Here is a 23546-nt window from a genome sequence, read left to right on the forward strand (position 1 = left end):
ATTACATCATGCATCTCCAGCCATTCTGTTCCACAATTATGTTGCTATTCTGGATCAACTATATATAGAGAACAGCTGCCTAAGTGGTCCTTTGCATCCTCCACTAAATCTCTGACTGGAGAATGGATGGTTTCTCTGAATTTCTCCAGAAGGAGAAGAAACTCTCCATTAATTTCTCAAGGACTTCGCCTTGGGAATGATGCTAACACCAGAAAAGGTCAATGTAAATCTCCCTGAGATTTAAATGTGAGAAACAAGCAATCTGCACACCTTTGGAGAGAGGACAGCAAAGTTAAAAGCTAGATCAATCATGCCTACTCACTTAGCTTTTCATCACTAAAAATGCAATGCTATATTCCAGGAGTGTCCAACTCATGTTGTCACAGTGGCATCACATGATGTATCGGGACTTTTCCCCCCTTCACTAAACCAGGTGTGTTTGACAGGCCTGCTATATGCTATCTGAGAGACTTTCTTTAAAATTCCCTTCCTCCTTTTAAATCACTTCTAGTGCAAATTCTTGTTCACCAAATTGCATGACTATTGAGAGAAAAATTGCTGAGGAATTGAGAGAAAAATTGCTGAGGAATTGGTACGTTATGAATGCTGAAATTAATAAATTTGGGGGTTATGTTTCACACAGGTTACCAGGCAGAGTTGTAGAGAGCTGAAAACATTTATGAAATTGTCATCCTGTTTTAATCGTCCGGAGCCCACAGACCAGATGACACCTGTGAAAGTTACCTGAAAATTGAATGGCAAAGCCCTGTTTACTGGTGAAAAAGTCCGTGTTGAACTGAAGGACCACCAAGTTGAAGGTGCTGTGAACGTCATTGGGCAAGACAGAACCGCTAACTTCTTTCAGGAGGATGCTCTTCTCCACTGGCCCATCCCAGATTCTCAAAACATCATGAAAGTCCTCTGTATGGAAAACTAGGAAATGGAGCCTGTATTTGGGGGAGGGCAAAACAGGATGGGGAACAGAAAGAACAGCTACAAATAAGACTAGATTTGTGTTTTAGAATTGGGAAAGTTTAGAAAAGAAAGGGCTGGAGGAAGGTAACATTACAACATTCTTCAGGTACCAAACAAGGATCATCTAGAAATGAGAAGGCAGATAACATCTTTTTAAGATTAATAACTTTTATTCATAAGACAAGTGTGTACAGATAGTCCTCAACTTGCATGATTCATTTAGTGGCTGTTCAAAGTTACAGTTGCCCTGAAAAGAATGTTTTATGACCATTTTTCACAGTTATATCCTTAACAGCATCCCCAAATTCAGACATTTGGTAACTGGCATGTATTTGTGAGAGTTGCAGTGCCCCAGGGTCATGAGATCACGATATGTGAATTTCTGATAAGCAAAATCAAAGGAGAAGCCAGATTCACTTAGTAGCCATGTAACAACTGCAGTAATTCACAACATCTGTGTCAAGAAAGGTCATAAAATGGGGCAAAACTCATTTAACAACTGTCTTGTTTAGCAACAGAAATGTTGGGCTCAATTGTGGTTGTAAGTTGAGGACTACATATATGATTTTTAATAATATATATTGGTCTGTAAAGGTGCCACCAGATTCCTTCTGATTTTGATCTGACTCCAAAGTAACACAAGTTTCTCACTGCAATCTCAAAAGGAAGCTGAATCCTGTTTGCATTCATTCCGGGCAGAGAATAATGGATATACATTATAAAGAGGGCAATTTTGACTGAATGTTGGGGGGAGCAAAAATCCCAATTTAAAAAAAAAACACTTGGCAAAGAAAATAATCTCTAAGGAGGTAGTGAATTCCTGCTCATTGGATTGGTTGAAGGAGAGACTAGATAGCCAATGATTAGGGATTTTTTTAAATAAAGTTTTATTTGGGTTTTCAGACATACAAAATACAAGTAAAACATCTTTTCTGAAAATAGCATGGTCCTGGGTTGAACTTCTTTATACAGGCACAAAACTCAATTTCATGTTCCTTTTTGTATTCTATTCCATATCGTATACCATTTTACATTTTCTATATAATTTTTCCCCTCTTTTAATTTTCTCAATTTTATTTTGATTATCTCATCTCAATTCAAATCATTATATTTATATTTTTGTCTATTCTATTGCAATTTCATATTATCTTTTCTCATTAAACAAATTTTCTCCTGTAGTTACTAATTGGAATATGATACCTTTATATCTTTTAATTACATCCATTCAATTCTTATTTAAACTTCAATATATACCTTAAGTTTATGACCTTCAATATAATACATAATACATAACTTCCAATCGAATTCTGCTTGGTACATTCTTATAATACACACTATATTTTTTAAAATATATATATAAATATATGTAATTATAAACCCTCATTCCATTCCAATTCAGTTCTATCGTTAATAATCATTAAAATCTTAACATCATTAACACTTCTTTTCAATTAAATATCATACTTCCTTAAAGACACATATAATCTCCATAATTAATTTTTCCCTTATTTCTCTTCACATGTTTTGTAAATAATTAAATATTCATTTTGTTACATTTATTTATTGACAAACATTCCACTGAATTACTATAGCTATTTTATCAGACATTTTAATCATACATTGTTTCATATTTTCTAAAATTATTTCTGCTTCTAATATAACCATATTATCTTATGTACCTTTGCAGAATCCCCTTTTCCATTAAGTTTTCACCCATTACCTCTAAATAGGCCCTGTTTCTCTATATTTTGCTTCTGTCCTTTATAACTTCTTTTCCTTTCTTTCTTCCCTCTCATCTTCTCCCTCCCTTTTTTACCCCCTTGTCTCTCTAGTTCTAATTCTCTCTTCTGCATTTCCCTCTTCTGTTGCTTTCTGATTTTATACTTATTTTTCACTCTATTTTGGGGGGGGAGTTGTTTTTCCCAATCTTAAACTTTCCATTCTCTTTCCCCCTTTCCTTTTTTCCCCCATCTAAGATTACTTGTTCATTAAAGATGTCTTCTTTGTCGCAATCTTCTTGTTCTGCAGGCATTTCTTGTTGTTTCTCATAATTCCAAATCTCCATTTCTAAAAATTGAAATATGAAGCCAAAAGAACCTCTCCCTTCTTGTGCATCTTCTTTGTACTTTTCAAGTTCTGTTTTCAGTTCTTCTAAAAGTGGAGCCATTTTTAACAGTTTTAAACAACCACTTGATTGATTTTAGTCATTCAAAATAATAACCATGAATCCAGAAATCATCAAGTAATCCAAATAGTCCCGGTTATATTTTCTTATTTCTTTTTCGACTTTCTCTTCCTGGGGTTTTGTTGCGATATTTCAGTTAGAATGTATCTTTTGGAAGTCTGGTTGTGATTTTGCTGTAAGTTCTTTTTAATTCCAGGCAGTCTCCTCCCTTCCAGATCCTACCCTTTTATTCTTTTTCTCTCCTTTCCTATTTTCAAAAGCTTTTAATTATCCAGAAATCTTTATTATCCCTTTGACTTTTTATTTTCAGCATTAAATGCCTATTGATGTCAAAGTGGATTTTTTCCAATTTCTTGCTTAAGTCTCTTAGCTGTCAGTATAGGAAAAGGAGAAAACCAAATCTTTCCCCCTTTCTCTCTCCTTCGCAGCTTAAAAAATCTTCTTAGGGAACAATGTTATTGTTTTTTAACAGTTTCAATTCCAGGGTACCTTATTTGTTGCTTTTGCTGTTGACCCGGTCAGCCAAAACTTTCTCCTCTTATTTTCCTCTTGCACATTCTTTTCTGGTCAAGTTCTTCTTTGTGGTGGCCATTTCTGACCACCGCTGCAACCGCCTTTGGGAAAGGGAGTAATGGCCAGCTGGGGAGGAGAGATGTAGCTCTCCTCAACCTTGATGGCAGTCTCCCCCCTCTTCCCCACCTCTATGGGGTGGCTTAGCCCTGAAACCAGCCGGCTCAGGGCGCTCCAATGGCGAACACAGATTGAAGCCTCGCAGAGACGAGGTTTCGGTCTGTCGCTGAAGAAGCTCAAACCGGAAGTTCAATGAATAGAGACTTTTTAAAATTTAGTTTGCTAAACTGAAGAGGAAGTTGACCCAAGTAGCTTCCCCAATTCTAAGTTTTTAAAATTCCTCCCAAAGATTTGGGAACTGCAGTTTAATTTGAGAGATTGAGGACTCAGTTACAAATCTAGTCCCTTCTATGTCACTCTGCAATTTCTCTTCAGTTTCCATGTGGAAAAAAGCTGGTCATTTCGTGAGGTTAGATTTGTAGAAAAGACACCAATACACGATTGCTTGGAGGAAATGAAGCATGAAAATAGCATCATTTAGAGATGCAGGAAATCATAGACTTGTTATGAAAGGGAAGGAATAACTGAGCGGGTAGAAACAAATTCATTTCAGATAAATTCTCAGTGAAAAAATGATTTTAGACCAAGTAGGGAAGGTGATGCTAGAGTGAAAAGGAGATATTTTTAGAGGTTCTCTATAACATGTGCCGAATTGAACAGCGCTTCTATTTTTTTCTTTTTCTTTATCACTGGTTTCCCCCCCTCCCTTTATGGTAGGCAGTGACAGCAGCATGAAGCTTTTAATATTTTAATTCCATCTTCATGATAATAGGTATGATGGTGATGCATTATAAATGTTGGAGAACTGCATGGTTATTAATTGACTGAGTTTTAGAGTAGGCTGCCCCTTTGGCTTTTTATTTAATATGCCTGTTACATTTATATTAGCATAAACATTTGTACTGAAGAGGCAATAAAAGATTGATAGACTGTACTAGAGGAAGAATGGGAATACTGAGTTAAAAGACCCGAGCGATGTGCTTTTTTTAAATAGTTGCCAAAGCTGCTGGCTTGTTGCTTATTTCCTTGACATTTCACAAAATGTGTTCTAATGAGGGAAATTGCAATTCTTCCATAGATTATTTGCAGCCCTCTCCAACTAAGTACCGTTGTGTTGGTTAAGGATGACTGAATACTTTTTTTTTCTTTTTTGGAGAAGAAAATCCAGAAAAGGCAAAATTATGTCATCTATAATAGCAATCAACTGTCATTTTCATTCCTCCAAACAACTTTATTTACTTCTAATTTGTGAAGCTCAAAACTTAGCTGCCCTGCTATATGAAGTCATAAATCAACAACTGATTTGAAAAGATTAACCTTCAACTGCATCTTCAAAAACATTTTGTCCTTGTGTGGCGGGGATAGGGAATGAATGCCAAAAAATAGAATCTGGTGCCCATAAGAAAAAAAAACTTAAACTTAAGACCCTGGAGGTCTGCAAAATCTTTTTCAGAATAACCCTAAATCCGGGGCAAGAGATCTCTGGCCTTTCACATGTTGATGTTATCCAAATCTGGATTTATGGTTAATGATGGTAATAAAATAACTGTATACCAATAAATAACATTTAGAAGCTCACCAAGTTCTCCATTCCTTTCCTAAACTTACGTAGGTTAGAGACTAGCAGGTATGTATGGGCAGAAACATTGAGGGGAATTAGGAGTGGGGGAAGAGCCGATCGTGTCATTTTGCATGCTTATATGCATGTGGAATTAGAAGTTGGCAATAGCTAATGGCTTGGTTTCTCTCCCCCCACCATTGATTAAGTCTTAAGATGCATTCAGAAAAGCATATTTTAATTGAGTTCTCAATTTGAAATATAAATTAAATCATGCTAATTGCTGCTGAACAGATATTTTCTTGGGGTCTTTGCTGGTCTCTGAGCTTGGTTCTTTTCTTGTACACATTTCATAGCTCAACTAGTTACACTCGGGTCATGAAACTTCTGCAAGACAACAGCCAAGTTCAGAGAGCACCAAAGACCCCACAGTTCAATCCTGAACTACAAATGATTCCCTCCATTGGTATCTTCCTACTCTTTTACATTCTTGGAAAGAAATGTTTCATTATTTCAAATGGCCTTCCCTAATCTCATTTGATTGATACCTGGTGGGACCAGAATCTTCAGAATTCTGAGCAAACCTGAGCAATATTATGTCTACAGAAAGAAATGGGCTGGGAGAAGCTTTTTTTGAGTCAGTTTTCAGAAAGCTTAAAAAACATTCTTGTTTTAACACTCTGTGCTGTATTATTTTAATACCATTTTAAGATTGATTTTATGCTGTTCCTCTTTAAAATTCTATCCCCATAAGCTTTCCAGGGCCATTAAGGAACCAGGAAGCATAAAAATACATCAATTCAATAAATAATCAAAGGCTACATGATTACTGAACAGCTCAGAAGTTATCCATGCTCACATACATGGAAGCTCATGATGAGGTTTCCCAAAATATTTTCTATAGAGATATGGGTACAAAAAGAAAGAGTTCCATTTGTCCTATTAATTGTTAGAGAATTCCAGCAACCCGATCACATCTGAAGTGTCGTACGTAATTTAAAGCGTCAAAGGGTTTGTGGTGGAATGTACTCTGGATTCCCAAGAGGGAGGGGCTGCGTTCCATAGGAGCAAGAAAAAGTGCAAAAGAGCAACCAAGACGATGAAAGGTCTGGAAGCTAAAACGTATGAAGAACGATTGGAGGATTTGGGTTTGGAAACTGCTTAGAAAAAAGCAGTGCGTCTTTCTTGATTTTCGAAGTCTGATAGGGACATACATTCTTAAGTTTAAGCTTTGATTCCTCTTTGTGAACCCCCAACATGGATGAAGAAAGAAATTTGGAGAGAAGGAGAGCAAGTTAGACCTTGCAAATAAATGGAAATTTGGGGGTGGGGGGAATGGTAGTTTACACTGTTGCAATGTAAACACGGTCCCTTTCATAGGGGCACTGCGATATTTTACATATGTATATAAGGGAAAGAGTTTGTACCAGAACATCACAATGCACATCTCATCACTCTCATCTGAAGTTAGAGAGAGAAGAAGGAATGGCTTTGAGAGCAGGAGGAAGAGCTTCTGCCAACACATTGGTCAAATGAAAAGGCCCTTACTTCCGAGCAAGAATGTAATGTGACTAAACGTCTCAGACAAGTTCTTCCCAAATTTACACCATCATGGTGGGAGGGAGGAGGGAAGTACATTCAGACTTGCAAAATTGTTACTTATAGCTTTACAGTAAAGGTAGTATTGACCTATGTGGTGTTGGCTTCCTAGTCTCGTGTATCTGATAGGATTCTTTGGCAGGTAATTCAAGAGAGGACCAAGCACTTTCATTCTGTTTAGCAACATTTTTTTTTCCAAATTGCATCCTTGAAAGCTGTCAAAGCTGTCATCCATTACATAGTTCAGGCTGGAATTATACCGTTTGGGTTCGGATGTTCTCTTCTAAGCTCTTCAAAAAGGATTTCACATCTCTCTGGCAGCAATCAATGTTCTAAATGCATTTGAAGCTGTGCAGGTATGAATGTGATTAATACCTGAGAGCAGAGAAGCCCCTATGAGAGTGTTAGAATGTCAGGCATTTCTTTCTATTTCCCTATTCTCTATTGCTACGATGCACTAAATCCAATCTATCTCCAAATATTACAGTCGACCAATTAAAATTAGGACATCTATCCTGATTAATCCACAAATCTTAATTTTTAAAAAATATATGGTTGATTAATTTGCTGATTATGAAGCTTGAGCCCTACTTTTTATCCTCCTCCTATTGATGCCAAATAGTAAACACTAAGGTATGCAAAGCAAGAGAAATCATGCAAATGTGATCAATTTGCATAATTCAAACAGGTTGTAGAACTCAGCTAATCCTGCCAGGAGTTGGGGTTATTTTGACACAGGCATTTTCATGCATCTATTTATTTATTTTTAATTGCAGAGTAGAAATGGTCCTGCGTAGAAACACCTGTGCCCTGTTCACCCCACAACGTAATTGATTCAAAAACCACAGTGACAGGATGAGTGCTGGATGCTGCGGGGGTGTTGATGATCTAATCTTTTCCAGTCTTTGAACTTACCCTATTGTGCAACCAGCTTCTGCTTCAATTGTCCAGACACAGTTGAGATTGTGATCATAGGGTGTTGGAAACCCTGGAGATAGGATCCTTCCTGAAGACTCACCTCGCATGCTGCCCCCACACTCAGCTGAAAGAAACCACAAAACAATTCAGCAACTGAACTCTAAACGTCCTTTGCTTCTTCCTTTGAAGAAGGCTTTACTGAAATCCACACATCTTACACTGCCATGGTTGAGAAACAATGATCCAATTTGCACAATTTCTGATCCATTTGCACAATTTCCAAATATTAAGTATTTGGTGACTTAGCATGTTGGACAATACAGATCATCTGATTTTTTTATGTTTCTATGTACTGTATCAGGCAATGTAGAGAAAGTGTGAACTTAGCCACCTTAAAGTAGTTTCATGTATTGTGTGAATACAGCTATTTTCTAGGAATGGAATCAGTTTTAAAACTATATCTATTCAATCTGTTCATCTATAGCTACTGGGACTCTATTTTCTTGGGAAAAAAATAAAGACAAACATTAAAAGGGGCAAACCTGAAAGAGGTTCATAAGGATGATTTTTATTAATTGTTTGTGTTTACACAGTTACTATACCAATAAAAATTCAAGAGCAAAACCAAGAAAAACTTTATGAGAATGCATATTTTAATAAAAGTTATGTGTCTGAAATAAAGGACTGTCCTTTATAATAAAGGAAATATGGTCACTCTAACTTTAGCTCTGTAATTTTCCTTTTAGTCTGTCTTTTCTTTTTAGGACATTTAGATATAGGTAGTCCTCAGCATATGACCACAATTGAGCCCAACATTTCTGTCGTTAAGAGAGACATTTGTTCAGTGAGCTTTGCCCAATTTTATCACCTTTCTTGCCATGATGGTTAAGTGAATCACTGCAACTGATAAACAGGTAATCCAGTTGTTAAGTGGTTTTGGCTTCCCCATTGACTTTGCTTGTCAGAAGGTCACAAAAGGTGATCACAGAACCTCAGTCATAAATATGAGTCAGTTGCCAAACATCTGAATTTTGATCACATGATCATGAGAATGTTGCAATTGTCACAAGTGTGAAAAACGGTCATAAGTTACTTTTTCAGTGCCATTGTAACTTTGAACAGTCACTAAATAAACTGCTAAGAGTTGAGGACTACCTATATAGTGTTCCTTCGACAATAGCTTTTCCTAAACATGTTTGCTGCAAATACACAGGCATTTCTGAACCCACATGTAGATTTGAGAATAGAGAAAGCAGCAGATAACCCCCCTCTGCCTTTTTGGCTCAAAATAAGCAACTGGAAAACTAAACAGACATTAATCTTATCTGTGCACAAAGGAAAATGTATTAAACTAATAGCAAGAGGCTTCCAAATGTTTGTTGGTTGGGGGATCCATTAATAACAATGTCACTAATATACCTTTTCTTCTTTCTTTTCCCCCACTTTAGCTGTTGTTGCAAAAGATACAAACAGCAAATGACCTGGCAACTTATCATGTTACATCTTCCACAGTGCCAAGGACTTTTGCTATTATGGCACCATCCATGGCAATCACCATTTGCTCCACACACCCCAAATGGTGGAAGATATACTGTAGGGAGAAAATTGCCTTTTTGTTGTTATTTTGTTCAGAATAGAAACTTAAGAAACCCCTTTCTTCCCCCAAAAAATATGCCATATCAAAATCCCCTATTCCAGTCCCAAAAGTGCTTTTTCAAGAGGCAACTGGACTTTCTAGTTTTTCTTTGAAGACTTTTGCTTCACATCCAAAAAACTGCTTCAGCTCTGACTGGATGGTGGGGAATGGAAGGATTTATGCTCCTTGCAGACAGCTGTGCATTCTTTTAGAGAGTCCGTTGAGGCCACTTGGAGGTTTATCAGGGTCATTCAATCAGGGCTGAAGAAGCTTCTTGGGTGAGAAGCAAAACATCTTCAAAATAACAACAACAACCCAAAATCCAGTTGCCTCTTGAAGAAAGCACTTTTGGGAAAAAGCATTTTTGAAAAAAGCACTTGAAATGTCAACCATGACTTGGATAACTGAGAATCTCCATAGACATTTAGTTACACCTATTTTAGTATTTTCCAACCTCAGCCATTTTAAGATGTGTGGATTCCAACTCCTATGATATCCCAGGTAGCATTGTTGGCTGGGGTATTCTGGGAGTTGAAGTCCACACATCTTAAAATGACTTATTCAGACAGCTAAGTAACAGAAGGCTGAAATTCCACTCTAAGGCAAAATTCTGAAAGCAGAATCGAAACCAAGACGATTCTTGATGCTCATTCATTGCCAAACGGTGAGAACATGACATGGCAACAAAAGGACATCTTGATTTGTGCCCTCAATGTGTACTAAAAGAGAGAAACAGACTGCATCTTATATTGATTGACTCATTAGCTTGAAGGTTATTGGAAAAAACAGTAGTATAAATGCTGGAAAGGAAATTGTAGGAGTTAAAGCTATTGCGTACATTTGGATAGATGAAAAGGATTGATAGGTAATCTTCTGCAGTAATCCCGCCATTGATTCTGATCCATTTGTAAAGGTGGCACTCTATGACCCTAATTCATCCCAAGCAGCCTTCTGATTAAAACTGTTTTTGTCAGGCTCCAAGAACCAATAACCACATGTTCCTTTATTCTTGTTCTCCTACAAACAATTGCAATAACTATAGATATATTTTGTGAATTGCTAGGGAGGGCCCAACATTAGTTTTTTCCTACCTACCAGACATTCTAAGTTCTGCTGCTACTTTGCCTTCTGGGAAAAAGCCCCTCCTTCCTGCAACTCTGAACTTACATCCTAATAACTTCCCAGCTATGCATTCAATTATTTCACAATTTTATCACATTAAAAATTTAATTTCATAAGAACAATTCACTGATTTTCTTGAAGATTCCAAGAACTATGGGTGACTTGGGACATAAAGTTACACAGCTAAATCAACTGGTTTTTCATCCCCTCAGAAGCTACGCCAAATGTTTGGGGAGTGACTACCACACAAGAGGGAGGAGCAGAGGTGGGATTTATCAGGTTCTGACCAGTTCTGGAGAACCCGTGTCAGAAATTTTGAGTAGTTCAGAGAACCGGCAAATACCACTTCTGACTGGAGATCTTACAATATCCTTCCCCTGCCACGCCCACCAAGCCATGCACACAGAACTGGTAATTTAAAAAATTGAATCCCACCACTGTGGAGGAGTCATACCTACGCAGGTGGGGAGAGGTTGGTCCCAGGATCTTCGCTCTCCAGTCAAGCAAGTAAGCACAGGGCTTCCGCGTAATGTGTAGCCATGATCACAACTGAAAGAGACAGAACTCCCTGCAAAATGTCCTTCGTCATGGACTTTGTAGCCAAATTGTGGGATACCAGGGTTCTCACATTTGATTAAATCAAAACCTGAAATCAGGAATAAAGGCAATTAGTTAGAAAGAAGTCTTGACTCAGCTGTTGCTTTAGCAAAACTGTCAGTGGCTGATGAATCTCCTTAAAGGCACCCAAGAACATGCAACCTTGCAATCTAAAGTGCCAGGACTAAGGGGAAGCACCCAGTGAAAAAGACCCAAGGAAGTGGAGGTATTTAAGAAGTCAGAGAAAAATGCTGCAAAATAGCAAGGAATCGATTCCTCATCAAAACAGGCTTGTTATTTGCGGGTTTTGAACCTTATGGATCAATCTGATGGATTGGTTGGAAATAGATGTATTGACAGCTGTTTCTTGTGGAGGTAATGATCTGTAATTTTTCAAAAGAGGGCTTAATAACCTGATGTGAGTAGAACACTAGACATAGAAAGATAGGAAAGTGTGTGAAGATGAACACAATGATATTTACACAGACAACTTGTAAAGAAAAATGTGTTCTTACATGAAGCAGATATAAATAGTTTCATTTTAAATGTTTAGGTATAAAAAATAAAATATCATCAAAAGATCTGGCATTAGCTTGGTTTCCACCTAGACACCCTTCATTGGCAAACTAATTTTCCTTAAATGTTTGGTTCCAAATACAACTTCTCTGTAGGAGCAGTACATAACACTGTCCTGATACTTTTTCTCCAGCTGCAGGTTGGCAGCCTCCATACTTACTAGAAAACTGCAACTCAAAACCTTGATTTGTGCCGTTTCCATCTGTGATGAATTCAAGCCACATTGAGCTGGAAGTGCTGTTGACATTGAGACCCAACATCTCTGCACGGCTGAAGGAGCCCAGCAGGCGAGCTGAGTTATTGTTGCCATCATAAATCTTGGAAAAGAGGAGAAAACAAATATGAAGATGGATTCCCTTGTCTCTGCCCATCCGCTGATCTTGCACCCCTTGTTTCTACAAAGTCAACAGTTTTGTTCATTTGGTACTCTAGTGATGGGAGGAACATTCCTCATTGTCACATTGCAATAGCAATATCACTTAGACTTATATACCACTTCATAGTGCTTTATAGCACTGGCAAGCAGTTTACAGAGTAAACACATTGCTCCCAACAATCTGGGTCCTCATTTTACCAACATTGGAAGGATGGAAGGCTTAGACAACCTTGAGCCAGTAAGGACTGAATTCCTGGCAATGAGCTGAATTAGCCTGCAGTTCTAACCACTACACCACCAGGGCTCTAGTTTAAATTAATATATCTGGTTTAATGAAAATAATAACTAGGAGTAATATGATAGCAATATTCCAATATCTAAGCGATTTATTCTCCAAAGCACCTGAAGCTAGGACAAGAAGAAATGGATGGAAACTAATCATGGAGGGAACCAACCTGGAAATAAGGAGACATTCCTGACAGAACAATTAATCAGTGGAATGACTTGCCTCCAGAAATTGTGGATGTCCCAACACTGGAGGTTTTAAAGAAGAGATTGGCGAACCATTTATATAAAATGGTGTAGGATTTCCTGATTGAGCAAGGGGTTGGACTAGAAGACCTCTAAGGTCCATTAATTCTGTTATACCGTTATCCTGTCATTTTGCACCTGTTGCAACTCCTGAACAACTTTCAAGGATAGCAGTACATAAAACATATTGCTACATGCAAGATGGGTTGGGGGCAAAGTATAGATAATGTCATCATATTCAACTGGCCAGGAAGGGATGTAGCTGGCACAGAAGATCACTATGTAAAGGCAGTCCTCACATCAGATCTTGCTCTTTCTGACAGAGTAGAAGCATATCCAAAATAGGTTGAAGCTCATTTCTTGAGTTTAGTATCCTCTTTATCAACAACATCTTTTTTAAATAGAGTTTTATTTGGGTTTTCACAAAACATACAAATACAAATAAAATATCTTTTTTTTTGAGAGCAGCATGCTCCCGGGTTATCACTTCTCCATACAGACATAAACTCAACGACATATTCATCTTAATCCATATCTTATAACTATTTTCACAGTTTTCTCCTTTTCTCCTTGCTTTCTATAACCTTATTTTTCATTCTCATTCCTTTCTAAGTTCAATTACATATCTTTTTCTAATTTTCAGTATCTTTCTAATCAATATTTTTTTTGTCTGTCCTGTTTACAATTTCATATTTTCTTTTCTCATAAAACAAATTTTCCCCTGTAATTACTAGACTGGAGTATAACACCTTTGTATCTTTTAATTATTATCCATTCAAATCTTGTTTAAAGTTTAAATTATGCCTTTACAGTTATAACATTCATTTTCTAACCTCTGTTTGATAACACATAACTATTGTCAACCGAATTCTGCTTGGCACATTCCCTTAAAGATAGACACTAAGTTCTTGAAAAAAAATGTATATCTGTATATATCTGTATATATATGTATAACAATAGTAAATGAAATAATTATTCTGTTGAAGTTCAGATCAGCCATTAATATTAATAGCAATCTTTTACATTTTTATTTAAAATATTTCCCTCTTTAACAAACATTACTGAATATCAGTTGTCATTCACTTTAATTACCTATATTTCATATTTTACTCATTACTGTCTTAAAACAAAAAACAAAACAATAGTTATTAACAGTAGTCAATAAAATTATTATTCTTATTCAAATTCATCCTGTCAACCAGGGGTGGGATTTAATTTTTTTAACAACGGGTTCTGTGGGCGTGGCTTAGTTGGTGGGAGTGGCTTGGTCATCATGTTATTGGCTGGGTGTGACCAACTCAATATCACCCACTTCGAGGCACGCATGTCCTTGCCTGGCCTCTCATGACTGTGGGAATGCTGCCATAGTCGTAAGTGTGAAAAATGGTCATAAGTCACTTTTTTCAGTGCCATTGTAACTTTGAATGGTCACTCCACACAAGCAAAGTACCAGCAAAGGAGGGGAAAAAAACTCCAGAGAAGTTCCTGAAACAGGAAGTCTAGTCCTGCCAAGAATGTAATAAGGGTTAATGGAGAGGCAGTTTCTGTAAGCAACACCAGAATGTTTCCTTCCTGCCTTCCTTACAGGATTAGGCCAGTAATTTCTTGTAACAACCGGTTCTCCGAACTGCTTAGAATGTTAAGAACCGGTTCTACCGAATAGGTGTGAACTGGTAGAATCCCACCCCTGCTGTCAACTGATATTAAAAATCTTCCATGTTTCTTTTCAATGATATACCTTTTTTCAAATCATTGAGAGCCTTATTCTCTTATCCTCTTTGTTTCCTTTAATTGACAAATATTCCATTACATATCAATGCCAATTTTATCTGTCACTTTAATCATCTATCATATTTTCTAACTCTTTTCTATTTCTAGTATAACAATGCTATTTCATGTACCCTTGCAGAATCCTCTCTTCAAATTAAATTTTAACCATTGTCTCTGTGTCTTTTAAATAGGTGTATACCTTTAATTCTTATACATTTTTCCTGATTCTCCATATCTTGCTTCTGTCTTTTATAACTTCTTTTCCTTTCCATCTTCCCCCTCTCCCTACCCTTTTTGTTCCCTTTTCTATCTAATTCTCCCTTCTGTGATCCTCCCTTCTGCTTCTTCTTAATGTCATAGTTACTTTTCAAATTATTCTTTTTTTTGGTTGTTGCTTCAAGTCTTAAGTTTTTAACTCCCCCCCCCCCCTTTTCCTTTTTTACCCCACTTAAAATTGCGTGGTCATTAAAAATGGCTTCTTCTTTATCCCAACCTGAAAGATGGCTCTTTCAGCATATAGAATAAGAGAGAAGCTCAAAGCCTCTAGCTGCTACAGCTTATGATACCCCCCCCACCCCACCCCCAACTTCAACAGCCCTTTCTGCCAAAAATGAGTGGTGCAATTTTCCATCATTTTTGTGGATGGAAATGCAAACTGATAGAGTTGCAGATTTGGTCTGGGATTCATCAGTGTTGAAATACATTCATTCTTATTTTCTGGTTATGCTGTTTGCTTAACTACTCCTCAACCCTCATTTTAATCCATCGGACAATTAGTCATTACCTTGAGGACATCTCCAGTTTCCAAGCTGAATGCCCTGGCTTTAAGTTGAATTCCTTTTCCTGGCTGCGTCTGGATGGAATAGATACATTCATGGTGGTTGTTGTAGTTTAGGGGATAATTTGGAGATAAGAGAACACCTTGAGTTCCAGTCACAGAGGAGCCACATTCCGCTACAGAGAAAAAGGCAGAAGGATTGACTGTTAATAGATGGGGATATATAAGTGATATAAAAAGCATGTTGTCTGGGTAAAAACTGATGTGGGCTTATTGTGTTTTTCTTCTTACACATGGAATCTTATGTCCCAATAAAGGAGAAAAGTTGTAGCTCAGGATTCAAATAAGGGGTCTTTGATGCTCTCTGAGCTTGGTTGTTTTATGGCAGATATTTCATTAGCTAAACTACTACAACATTTAGTTTCTACTGCTAGACTAGAAACTAAACGTTGGATTACAGAAATAAAGAACCATCCTGTAAGTTGATCAGGATACTCATATGCTCTGCATTTAGACACCATAACACCATAGTCTACTACTACACCCATATGGGCACATTTTCCGGCTAACTGATTAAGCAAAGATGGTGCTCTCCTACACAATTATACTGTATTATAGAATCTTCTCTAGATGAGATGGGTAACATGTAGGTTTACTATACAAGTAAATATATCCCTGCACCCTAAATCAATCTTATTGTTTTATCTCAGTTCTGCACTTCTTAACTATGTTATGGAGTTGAACACAGCTACAACTTTTCAAGCTTGTTGTATCTTTCCATGATATGTTAAAGCAGGAGAAAACCCAGCCATACTGCCAATTTCCAGACAATGACACTAAGTTGGTATATGATATGAGAAAGCTGGAAATCTAAAGTCAGTAAGCAGCATTTAAAACATCATGTTCAATGTCTTGATTAGGGCAAGTATTGAAATAAAAGCAATCCCAATGGAGCAAAATTTCCACTAATGCTACTAATACTTAACTAATACTACACCCACAGTGTCCAGGCCATTTTTATACCTCCAGAGCACTTCTGCCTCACTGCAATTGCCACTGAGTTTTTCTCATTCTTTTATGGCTGGAAATAGCAGAGATAAAATGTCATTTGTCTGAAAAATATTGCTAATTTAACAAAGTCTGAAAACAATTCATTAAAAATTCTCCCTCTGCGGGATGCCCACACTGTTGTTGGAGGAGAGAGTGCAAGAGTCAAGATATTGTGTTGGATATAAAAATGGATTTTGACTAAAAGGGTTTTGACTTTTTTGGCCATTTCCTTCTTGTCTCTACCTCATATATGTCAATTGTAACTCATACTGGTGAGAAAGTTGCATTGTTCTCTGTGACAGCAAGCGGCATCTTCCCATAATTCTAAGTCTAGTCTATCACCAAAGAAGTTTTAATTAGAAGAACCTGGCTGTTATGCCACTGTCGGAATCTGATTCTGAGGGGGAGGCCAAGCAACTGGGAGTGAGGGAGTGAGAGTGTGGCTCTGTTGGCTGTGGAAGAAACTGGGGTAGGGCACAGTCTGGCTGGGCAGAGCAGGAGAGAGGTAGAGCAAGGCAGAGGGAATTCAGAGGAAGATCCAAGCCCATCCCCTTTTCATCCTAGGGCACGTAGGGAGGAACGGAGAGGGGAGCAATGTGAGTTGCATGGCTTCTGGGGGAGGAAAGGGCCCTGATTCCCTTCATTAGCTGCAGCTGGGAACACTGTTTAAAAAGAGAGCAATTTGTTGGAAAAAATCATGTATTATCTCATTTTGTCAAAGCTTATCTGGGTTCCTGGCATCTTCCCAACGGTGTGTGTTTGGTTGGCCTTTGAAGTCTGGAATTCCTTATCCTGCCCTGTCCAGTTATAATACTTTATTTGCAGTCACAGACCAAAACACAAGTACAACAAAAGAGGAACATGGGAAAATTAATCATGAATAATTGGTCACCAAAAACTTGACTAAGGGGAATTACAGCTTTCTCCTCTGATGGTTACAGCACCCTGTCCAGTTAGTTGCTGCAGCGTGGTTTGTGTGAATTTTTATTTACAGTTTATATGTACTTTGTTTTCAGACTGAACTTCCTCCACTTAAAGACTGTTCGTGGGAGAGTTTTTTCTCCAGCCAAAGGTAACTGGACATTAGAGGCAACGTTGGAGGTATTAAAGGGACATTTCTTACTTATGTGACTGTGTTGCCTTTGTGCCATGCCCCGGGTCATCACACTGGCTTCCAGATGTTAGGAGAATCTCTGCTGCTAAATTTTTTTGTGCGTTGTGATTATCTGCACCACACCACTTCCACAGTTAAAAATGTATGTCCCAGTATACCCAGGAACCATTTGGAAATGGATATTTTGGTTTCAATTTCATTAATTTCCCTAAATTAAATCTATTTTTCTACTGTCACAGTTTGCAGTCACAAACAACAGAATCATGTTGTGGGCTTGTTTGCAATTTAGAGAAAGATATGCATGTATTGTTTATTAGATTTAGATCCTATCTTTACTTTCGTACTCAAAGTGTTCTCTCCTTCCATGTTCCCAACAACAACCACCTCAGGTGGTAGGTTGGACTGAGAGAAGATGACTAGCCTAGAATCACTCAGCTGATTCTGTCCTTTAGGAAGGATTATCACAGTGTCTCTCTTAGCATTATATGAGAACTTAGTTTTCTGCTTTCCTCAACAAGCCATAGTTATACAATGTACCATTCCTCAATGCACTATGTGAATTCCATCTTAATGTGAGCTAAACATGGCACAGATATATTATTTGGAATCTGGGATTACTCTACAGATTTGCAACCGGTTGCCTCCCCTCCCATTCTTTTTTAACATTAACCATGACACAGGGATTCCCTGTAAACTTGATTAACCAATGTTAGCACAAATTAAGATTTGCAGGCCAGATTTAATAAATTCCCAACTACTAATTTAAATCTCCACTGCTGGGGTTACCTAAAATTAATAACTGGGTGCTTGTAAAATCTAATTCACAAATCTTAATTTGTGATAATGAAGGCTAACCTAGATGTTTGTGCAGATGTAATGTTGCCTGTACTCCATGACCTGACTACTTGGCTTTGATTATTTTTTTTCATCTCTCTAAGATCAAAGGATGATCAAGCACATGGACAGTGCAAAATATATCATAAGACCAGCAATTCCAGGCTCCTGGTCTTGTTTATTCACTCAAGCCTTATCCATCTCCTGATGCTTCCCACAGATCAAAAGCAAGAAAGGCTAAAGAGCTTGCCCTAGGTACATTCTGATACACTAGACTGCCCAAGCAAAATTAAAGCACGTGACCACCTACCAACACACCTTGGCAGTGGCGAACTCCACACACGCCGTCTACCGCCCAGACAAGTAATGCTGGAGACACCTTCTAGTCGGTACCCAGGGAAGCAGGAGAAAGTCAAGATGTCCCCCACACCAAACTGAAGACCTTTGCGAATGCTGTAGATCGGCACTTCAGGCTCCTCACAAGGTTCTAGGTCATATTCTGATGGGCAGAGAAACATAAGCAACCACTGGAGCATTACCCCCAAACTGGAAAACTTACACCTTTAAACACAATTCATAGAAATCAACATTTCTCCAGCTCTTTCCCTCCCTGACATTAATAACTTTCCACCTCCCCACTTCCTACTCCTGCCCTACCCATCTTTTAATTGGGCCATGGTGTTTTGGGTTTGTATTATTTGTGTTTTTAATTTATATAGTTTTATTTTTTTATGATTGTAAGCTACCCAGATAAACTAAGGTATGATGGGTAGCCTATAAATTAAATTATTAATAAATACATCTGGCATGTCAAGATTTCCTGAGATGTTGCAATCGTTTTCTTGACCATACAGCACTGATCTTCTATGCACACGACAATCTGCCTTGAAAAGGCCTTGAAAATTATTCAGCATTTTTATTGGGGAGATTGGGGGCTGGAGAGGAACAGGTTGTGATCCAATCTGAAGAAACAAACATGTTTTCCAATCTTCATTCCAAGGAGAAGAGAAAGTTGTGGTACACCTGAACTTCTTTAGAAGGTCCTTTTTACTGTCTACTCCTCCTCCTGGCTGCAGTTTACAAGTCCCAGACTCCAATTTTCACACTTCACTCCAAGAAAAGAAGCTAATACCATGGATTTTCCTCCTCTCTGTGCCCAGCAAGGATAGATAGCGACTCTTGAGAAATTGTTGGAGATTTTCACCTCTCCCTGGATTTCTAAGGAAGCATCCCCCTGATGGCTCTGCCTACTGATTTGGTGGAGAAATCATTTGGATCCTTAGGCCAAGAATTATCCTATAACTGACAAGGCCTTGGAGGCAGGATAAACTATTTTGCCTTTGGGCAAAGAGGAAAAGGAAAACTCCAGCCACCCCTGTGTGAAGCCTTTCCCTACTTGAAAACGCAGAGGTTAAACGTGAGTCTTTCTACATACAAATAGTAGATACTCTTATAGTGAGCAATTCTTCTTCTGCCTCCCCTTTAACTCTGCTAAGATTGCTGACTCTTGGCTTTGCTAGAAATAAAACTATGCCTTTGCAGTGCTAATTCCTCCATATTAATGTGGCAAGGCAGATCCCACTGGGAAAATGTCTCCTCTATTTTTAGGCAGAAGTAAATTTTAGCTGAGTTACAGCAAATTACCATCCTTTCACCCACTGTTTGTGTGCGTGTGTGTCTGTCTGTCAGTGGACAGTGTTATTTTTTCAATGCACCTTTTTTTTTAAAAAAAAAGTATCTTCTGGTCCTGGAATCAATTTTTAATGTTTTGTTATTTTATTAGCATATAACATATTACAATCAAAACTACAAAACTGGCAAACAAATAATGCAATGGAAACCAGACCATTATACACATATTGAGGACGGTAGGGCTGCAACTGCTTGTTTGCTACCAATCAAGATAGAAAATAAAAATAGTAAAACATGCCGTAGATTGGAACAAATTGGAACCCATTCATTAAAAAATAAAATAAAACTGCACATGCTGGAGAAAATAGTCAATATGGAAGCAATCTTTTCCTATAGCTTCCCTAATTTTTATTTCTTAGATCTGGCATTAGCTCCTCTGTTGTACATGACACAATATATTTTCACATGCTAATGTTGTTAAAATTAAAATGAAGGTAGAATGCTGCAACGGAAGGTACAGCATTTACGGTCATCTTTATTTCTTTAAAAGAATTATGAGAACACTTTGCTGATAGGGAGAGGAGAGTCAAAAATAAGCTGAGGATTGAGAGCAAGGATCCTTGTGGATTAGACAGAGAAGCCTGGAGTAATCTCATTAGTCTGCCTTCTGGTTATATGCTGCTTTCTGACTAAGCCCACTGTGATAGCCATGTGGTCAAAATGTCAATTCTACCCACTGTCTCAAACTTCTGCTTTGGTTTTTAAGTGTAAAGGGTTTTGCTAACAGCACATGGCTTACAGCCACAGAATGGCTGTATGAAGAGCAGGCCCAACATTTATAGTGGTTTATGATTGACTAAGATTGTCATAAACCAAGGCGGGCCAAGGACTGGTCAGTGTTTTTTTTTTTTAATCTAAAGTAAATGTTCAGTATCTAGAATATGTCTCTCCAAGATGTCCATTTCTTGTCTCCAATGCCATTTCTTGGCGATGAAAGAAGTCCTGTCCAGGGTATTTACTTACTTCCCAAGTACCAGCCCTTACCTGAAAAAGTGATATTGAAGCCTTCATAAGAAATGGAGAAGTCCGAAATGAAGCGGATCTGAGCAGAGAAATTCCCAAAGAGACCAGCGCTAAAAGGAGCAGGCAGGTGGGAACCAGTGAGCTGTTTCAGTGGCTGACTGAAGCTGCCATTTTCAGTGATCAACAGGTAGTCATGACCGCTCTCCAAGTGGAAAGTGTGGAAAGTGAAGAAAACACCTGGAGGTAATAAAGTTCAAGAGATATGCTACTTCAGAGATACCTGAATGTTGCTGAGAACTGGATCATGATTAATCAGAGAACAGAAATCACAGAACTACCAAATCCCACCAACCACAAAATCAAAGTCCCATAGCATTCTTTATTTGACAAAGAATCAGCTTTACAACATGAATGAATGAATCAAATAATGAATTAATGAATATTTCAGAGATTGTGCAAAACATCAACAAAGTACATCAACACTGGAAACTTTAGGAACTCAATAGCTTTGGTATAAGGTACATAGAGAAGTGTGTTTAAAGCAATAATGGTGGAAAGAATGGAAAGGTCTAGATTTGATCAGAATAACAGTTTCACAATATGACTCTTCGATGATTCTCCTTGTATTAAACCTAATCTAGGAATTTTTCAAGCAATCTTCTGGATTTGGAAACCACAGAAAACTAGGAACATGGTTTTAAAAATAAAGGGAATACAACACAATAAATCTAAGATAGTCATCCATGAATTCTCCACTTTCAATTATGGTGTGTTTTCTTTCCATCCCTGTGGGAAGCACAGAGAACTCAACACAATTCCAACTCTATCAAAGTTTTATCAACTGGCAGTGGGACCATCAACTTGAGAGAAAGAAAATGAGTAGAAACCTTTAACCCAGAAAATTGAGTCAGACTCAGAGAACTCAGGGGATCATAGTTTGCTGTAAATATGATATAGTAAAACTGCTTAGCTCTGTCTGGAAGTTCCCATTGTGAGATTATCTAGTGGATGAAATGCCCTCTGATGATGCTGTAACTTGCACATTAAGGGAACGGTCATCAATATTAATTTTCTTTTCTTGAATCTTTGGGAATACCTCCAAATCTTAAGTTTAATTATCTTTGTTGGACTCTCAAGACCTATTTCAGATGCAGTATGTGAAGATCTAACTCTCTGGGGAAGGCCATAATGCTGAGAAAGGTGAAAAGAAAGAAAAGAATGCAACAGGAGCAAAGTGGATAGTTATGCTAGCCATGAATGAGTTATTGGAAGAGCTGAAGAATCAGGTTAGGGGCAGATTGTTCTAGAGAACAATCTATGGGGGGTCCTAAAAGTTAACAATGACTTTGTGGCACTTAATCAGTTAATCAATCAAGACCTCTAAAGTCTGTCCTGGTTTGTTAATTCTTGAGACTCCAGACATTTCCAGCTGAGTGCTCCATCATTGGAAGTTTTTAAGAAGAGATTAGACAGCCATTTGTCCGGAATGGTGTAGGGTCTCCTGCTTGGGCAGGCAGTTGGACTAGAAGACCTCCAAGATCCCTCCCAACCCTATTTTTCTATATTATATGTTTGGTGTCCTTCTTTCAGCTTTGATACTTCTTGAATATTGAATTGTACATCCCTTGTAAGATTTTTTTTTTAAATTTCAGTCCATAACACTATACTTATATCATCTGCTTTGTGAAATATCCTTTCTTGTAAATGCTGAAATTCAGACAGGAGGTTGTACAACTTGCCTCTTGGTGTGACCGGAAAAATCTGGAACTCACTCAAAACCATAGAAATGGTGGTAGACTTTAGGAGAAACCCTTCTATGCTACCACCTCTTACAATACTAGACAACACAGTATCAACAGTAGAGACCTTCAAGTTTCTAGGTTCTATCATATCTCAAGACCTAAAATGTACACCTAACATCAAAAATGTCATTAAAAAAATACAGCAAAGAGTCTTCTTTCTGCACCAACTCAGAAAGCTCAAACTGCCCAAGGAGCTGCTGATCCAGTTCTACAGAAGAATTATTGAGTCTGTCATCTGCACCTGTACAACTGTCTGGTTTGGTTCTGCAACCCAACAGGACAGACACAGACTTCAGAAGATAATTAGGACTGCAGAAAAAACAATTGCTACCAACCTGCCTTCAATGCTCGAGTCAAAAAGAGGGCTGTGAAAATATTTACTTCCTGAATGCCAGGAAACAAATAATTCTCTTTACACTGTCAAACTATTTACTAAGTCTGCATTAATATTACTACTACTATTCATCTCCTCATCCTTCCTTTCACGCATCTCCTCCCACTTTGACTGCATGAATGCAACTTTGTTGCTTGTATCCTTATGATTTTTAATTGACTTTTTACTAGTATAATTTGATTTGATCACTTATTATGTTTCCTAGTATGATTTGATTGCTTATTTGTACCCTTTGATTACTATTAAGTGTTATACCTATGATTCTTGATGAATGTATTTTTTTTCCTTTTTCTTTTTATGAACACTGAGAGCATTTGCACCAAAACAAATTCCTTGTGTGTCCAATCACATTGGGCCAATAAAGAATTCTATTCTATTCTATTTATCACTAAGGTTTCTTCTCAGTTGCTGAGAAGCAAACCTTTCATAGAGAAAGTTTGCATCTC

General features: G+C 37.8%; 1 protein-coding gene across 2 annotated transcripts in view; it reads right to left on the bottom strand.

Moving 5' to 3' along the window:
* CSMD2 (CUB and Sushi multiple domains 2) overlaps positions 1-23546 on the bottom strand; it is a 635577-nt gene that overhangs the window by 171488 nt on the left and 440543 nt on the right. For both annotated transcript variants that reach the window (XM_087939569.1, XM_026702685.2), the window contains 7 exons: positions 20926-21141; positions 18560-18748; positions 15258-15427; positions 11957-12113; positions 11078-11269; positions 7863-7989; positions 745-947 (listed from right to left, as the gene is read on the bottom strand). In XM_087939569.1, the coding sequence (XP_087795695.1) occupies positions 745-947; positions 7863-7989; positions 11078-11269; positions 11957-12113; positions 15258-15427; positions 18560-18748; positions 20926-21141 (1254 nt within the window). The remainder of the gene's footprint in view (positions 1-744; positions 948-7862; positions 7990-11077; positions 11270-11956; positions 12114-15257; positions 15428-18559; positions 18749-20925; positions 21142-23546) is intronic.

This window comes from Pseudonaja textilis, chromosome 10 (genome assembly GCF_049901715.1).
Source record: "Pseudonaja textilis isolate UNSWEBS1 chromosome 10, rPseTex1.2, whole genome shotgun sequence".
NCBI lineage: Eukaryota > Metazoa > Chordata > Lepidosauria > Squamata > Elapidae > Pseudonaja > Pseudonaja textilis.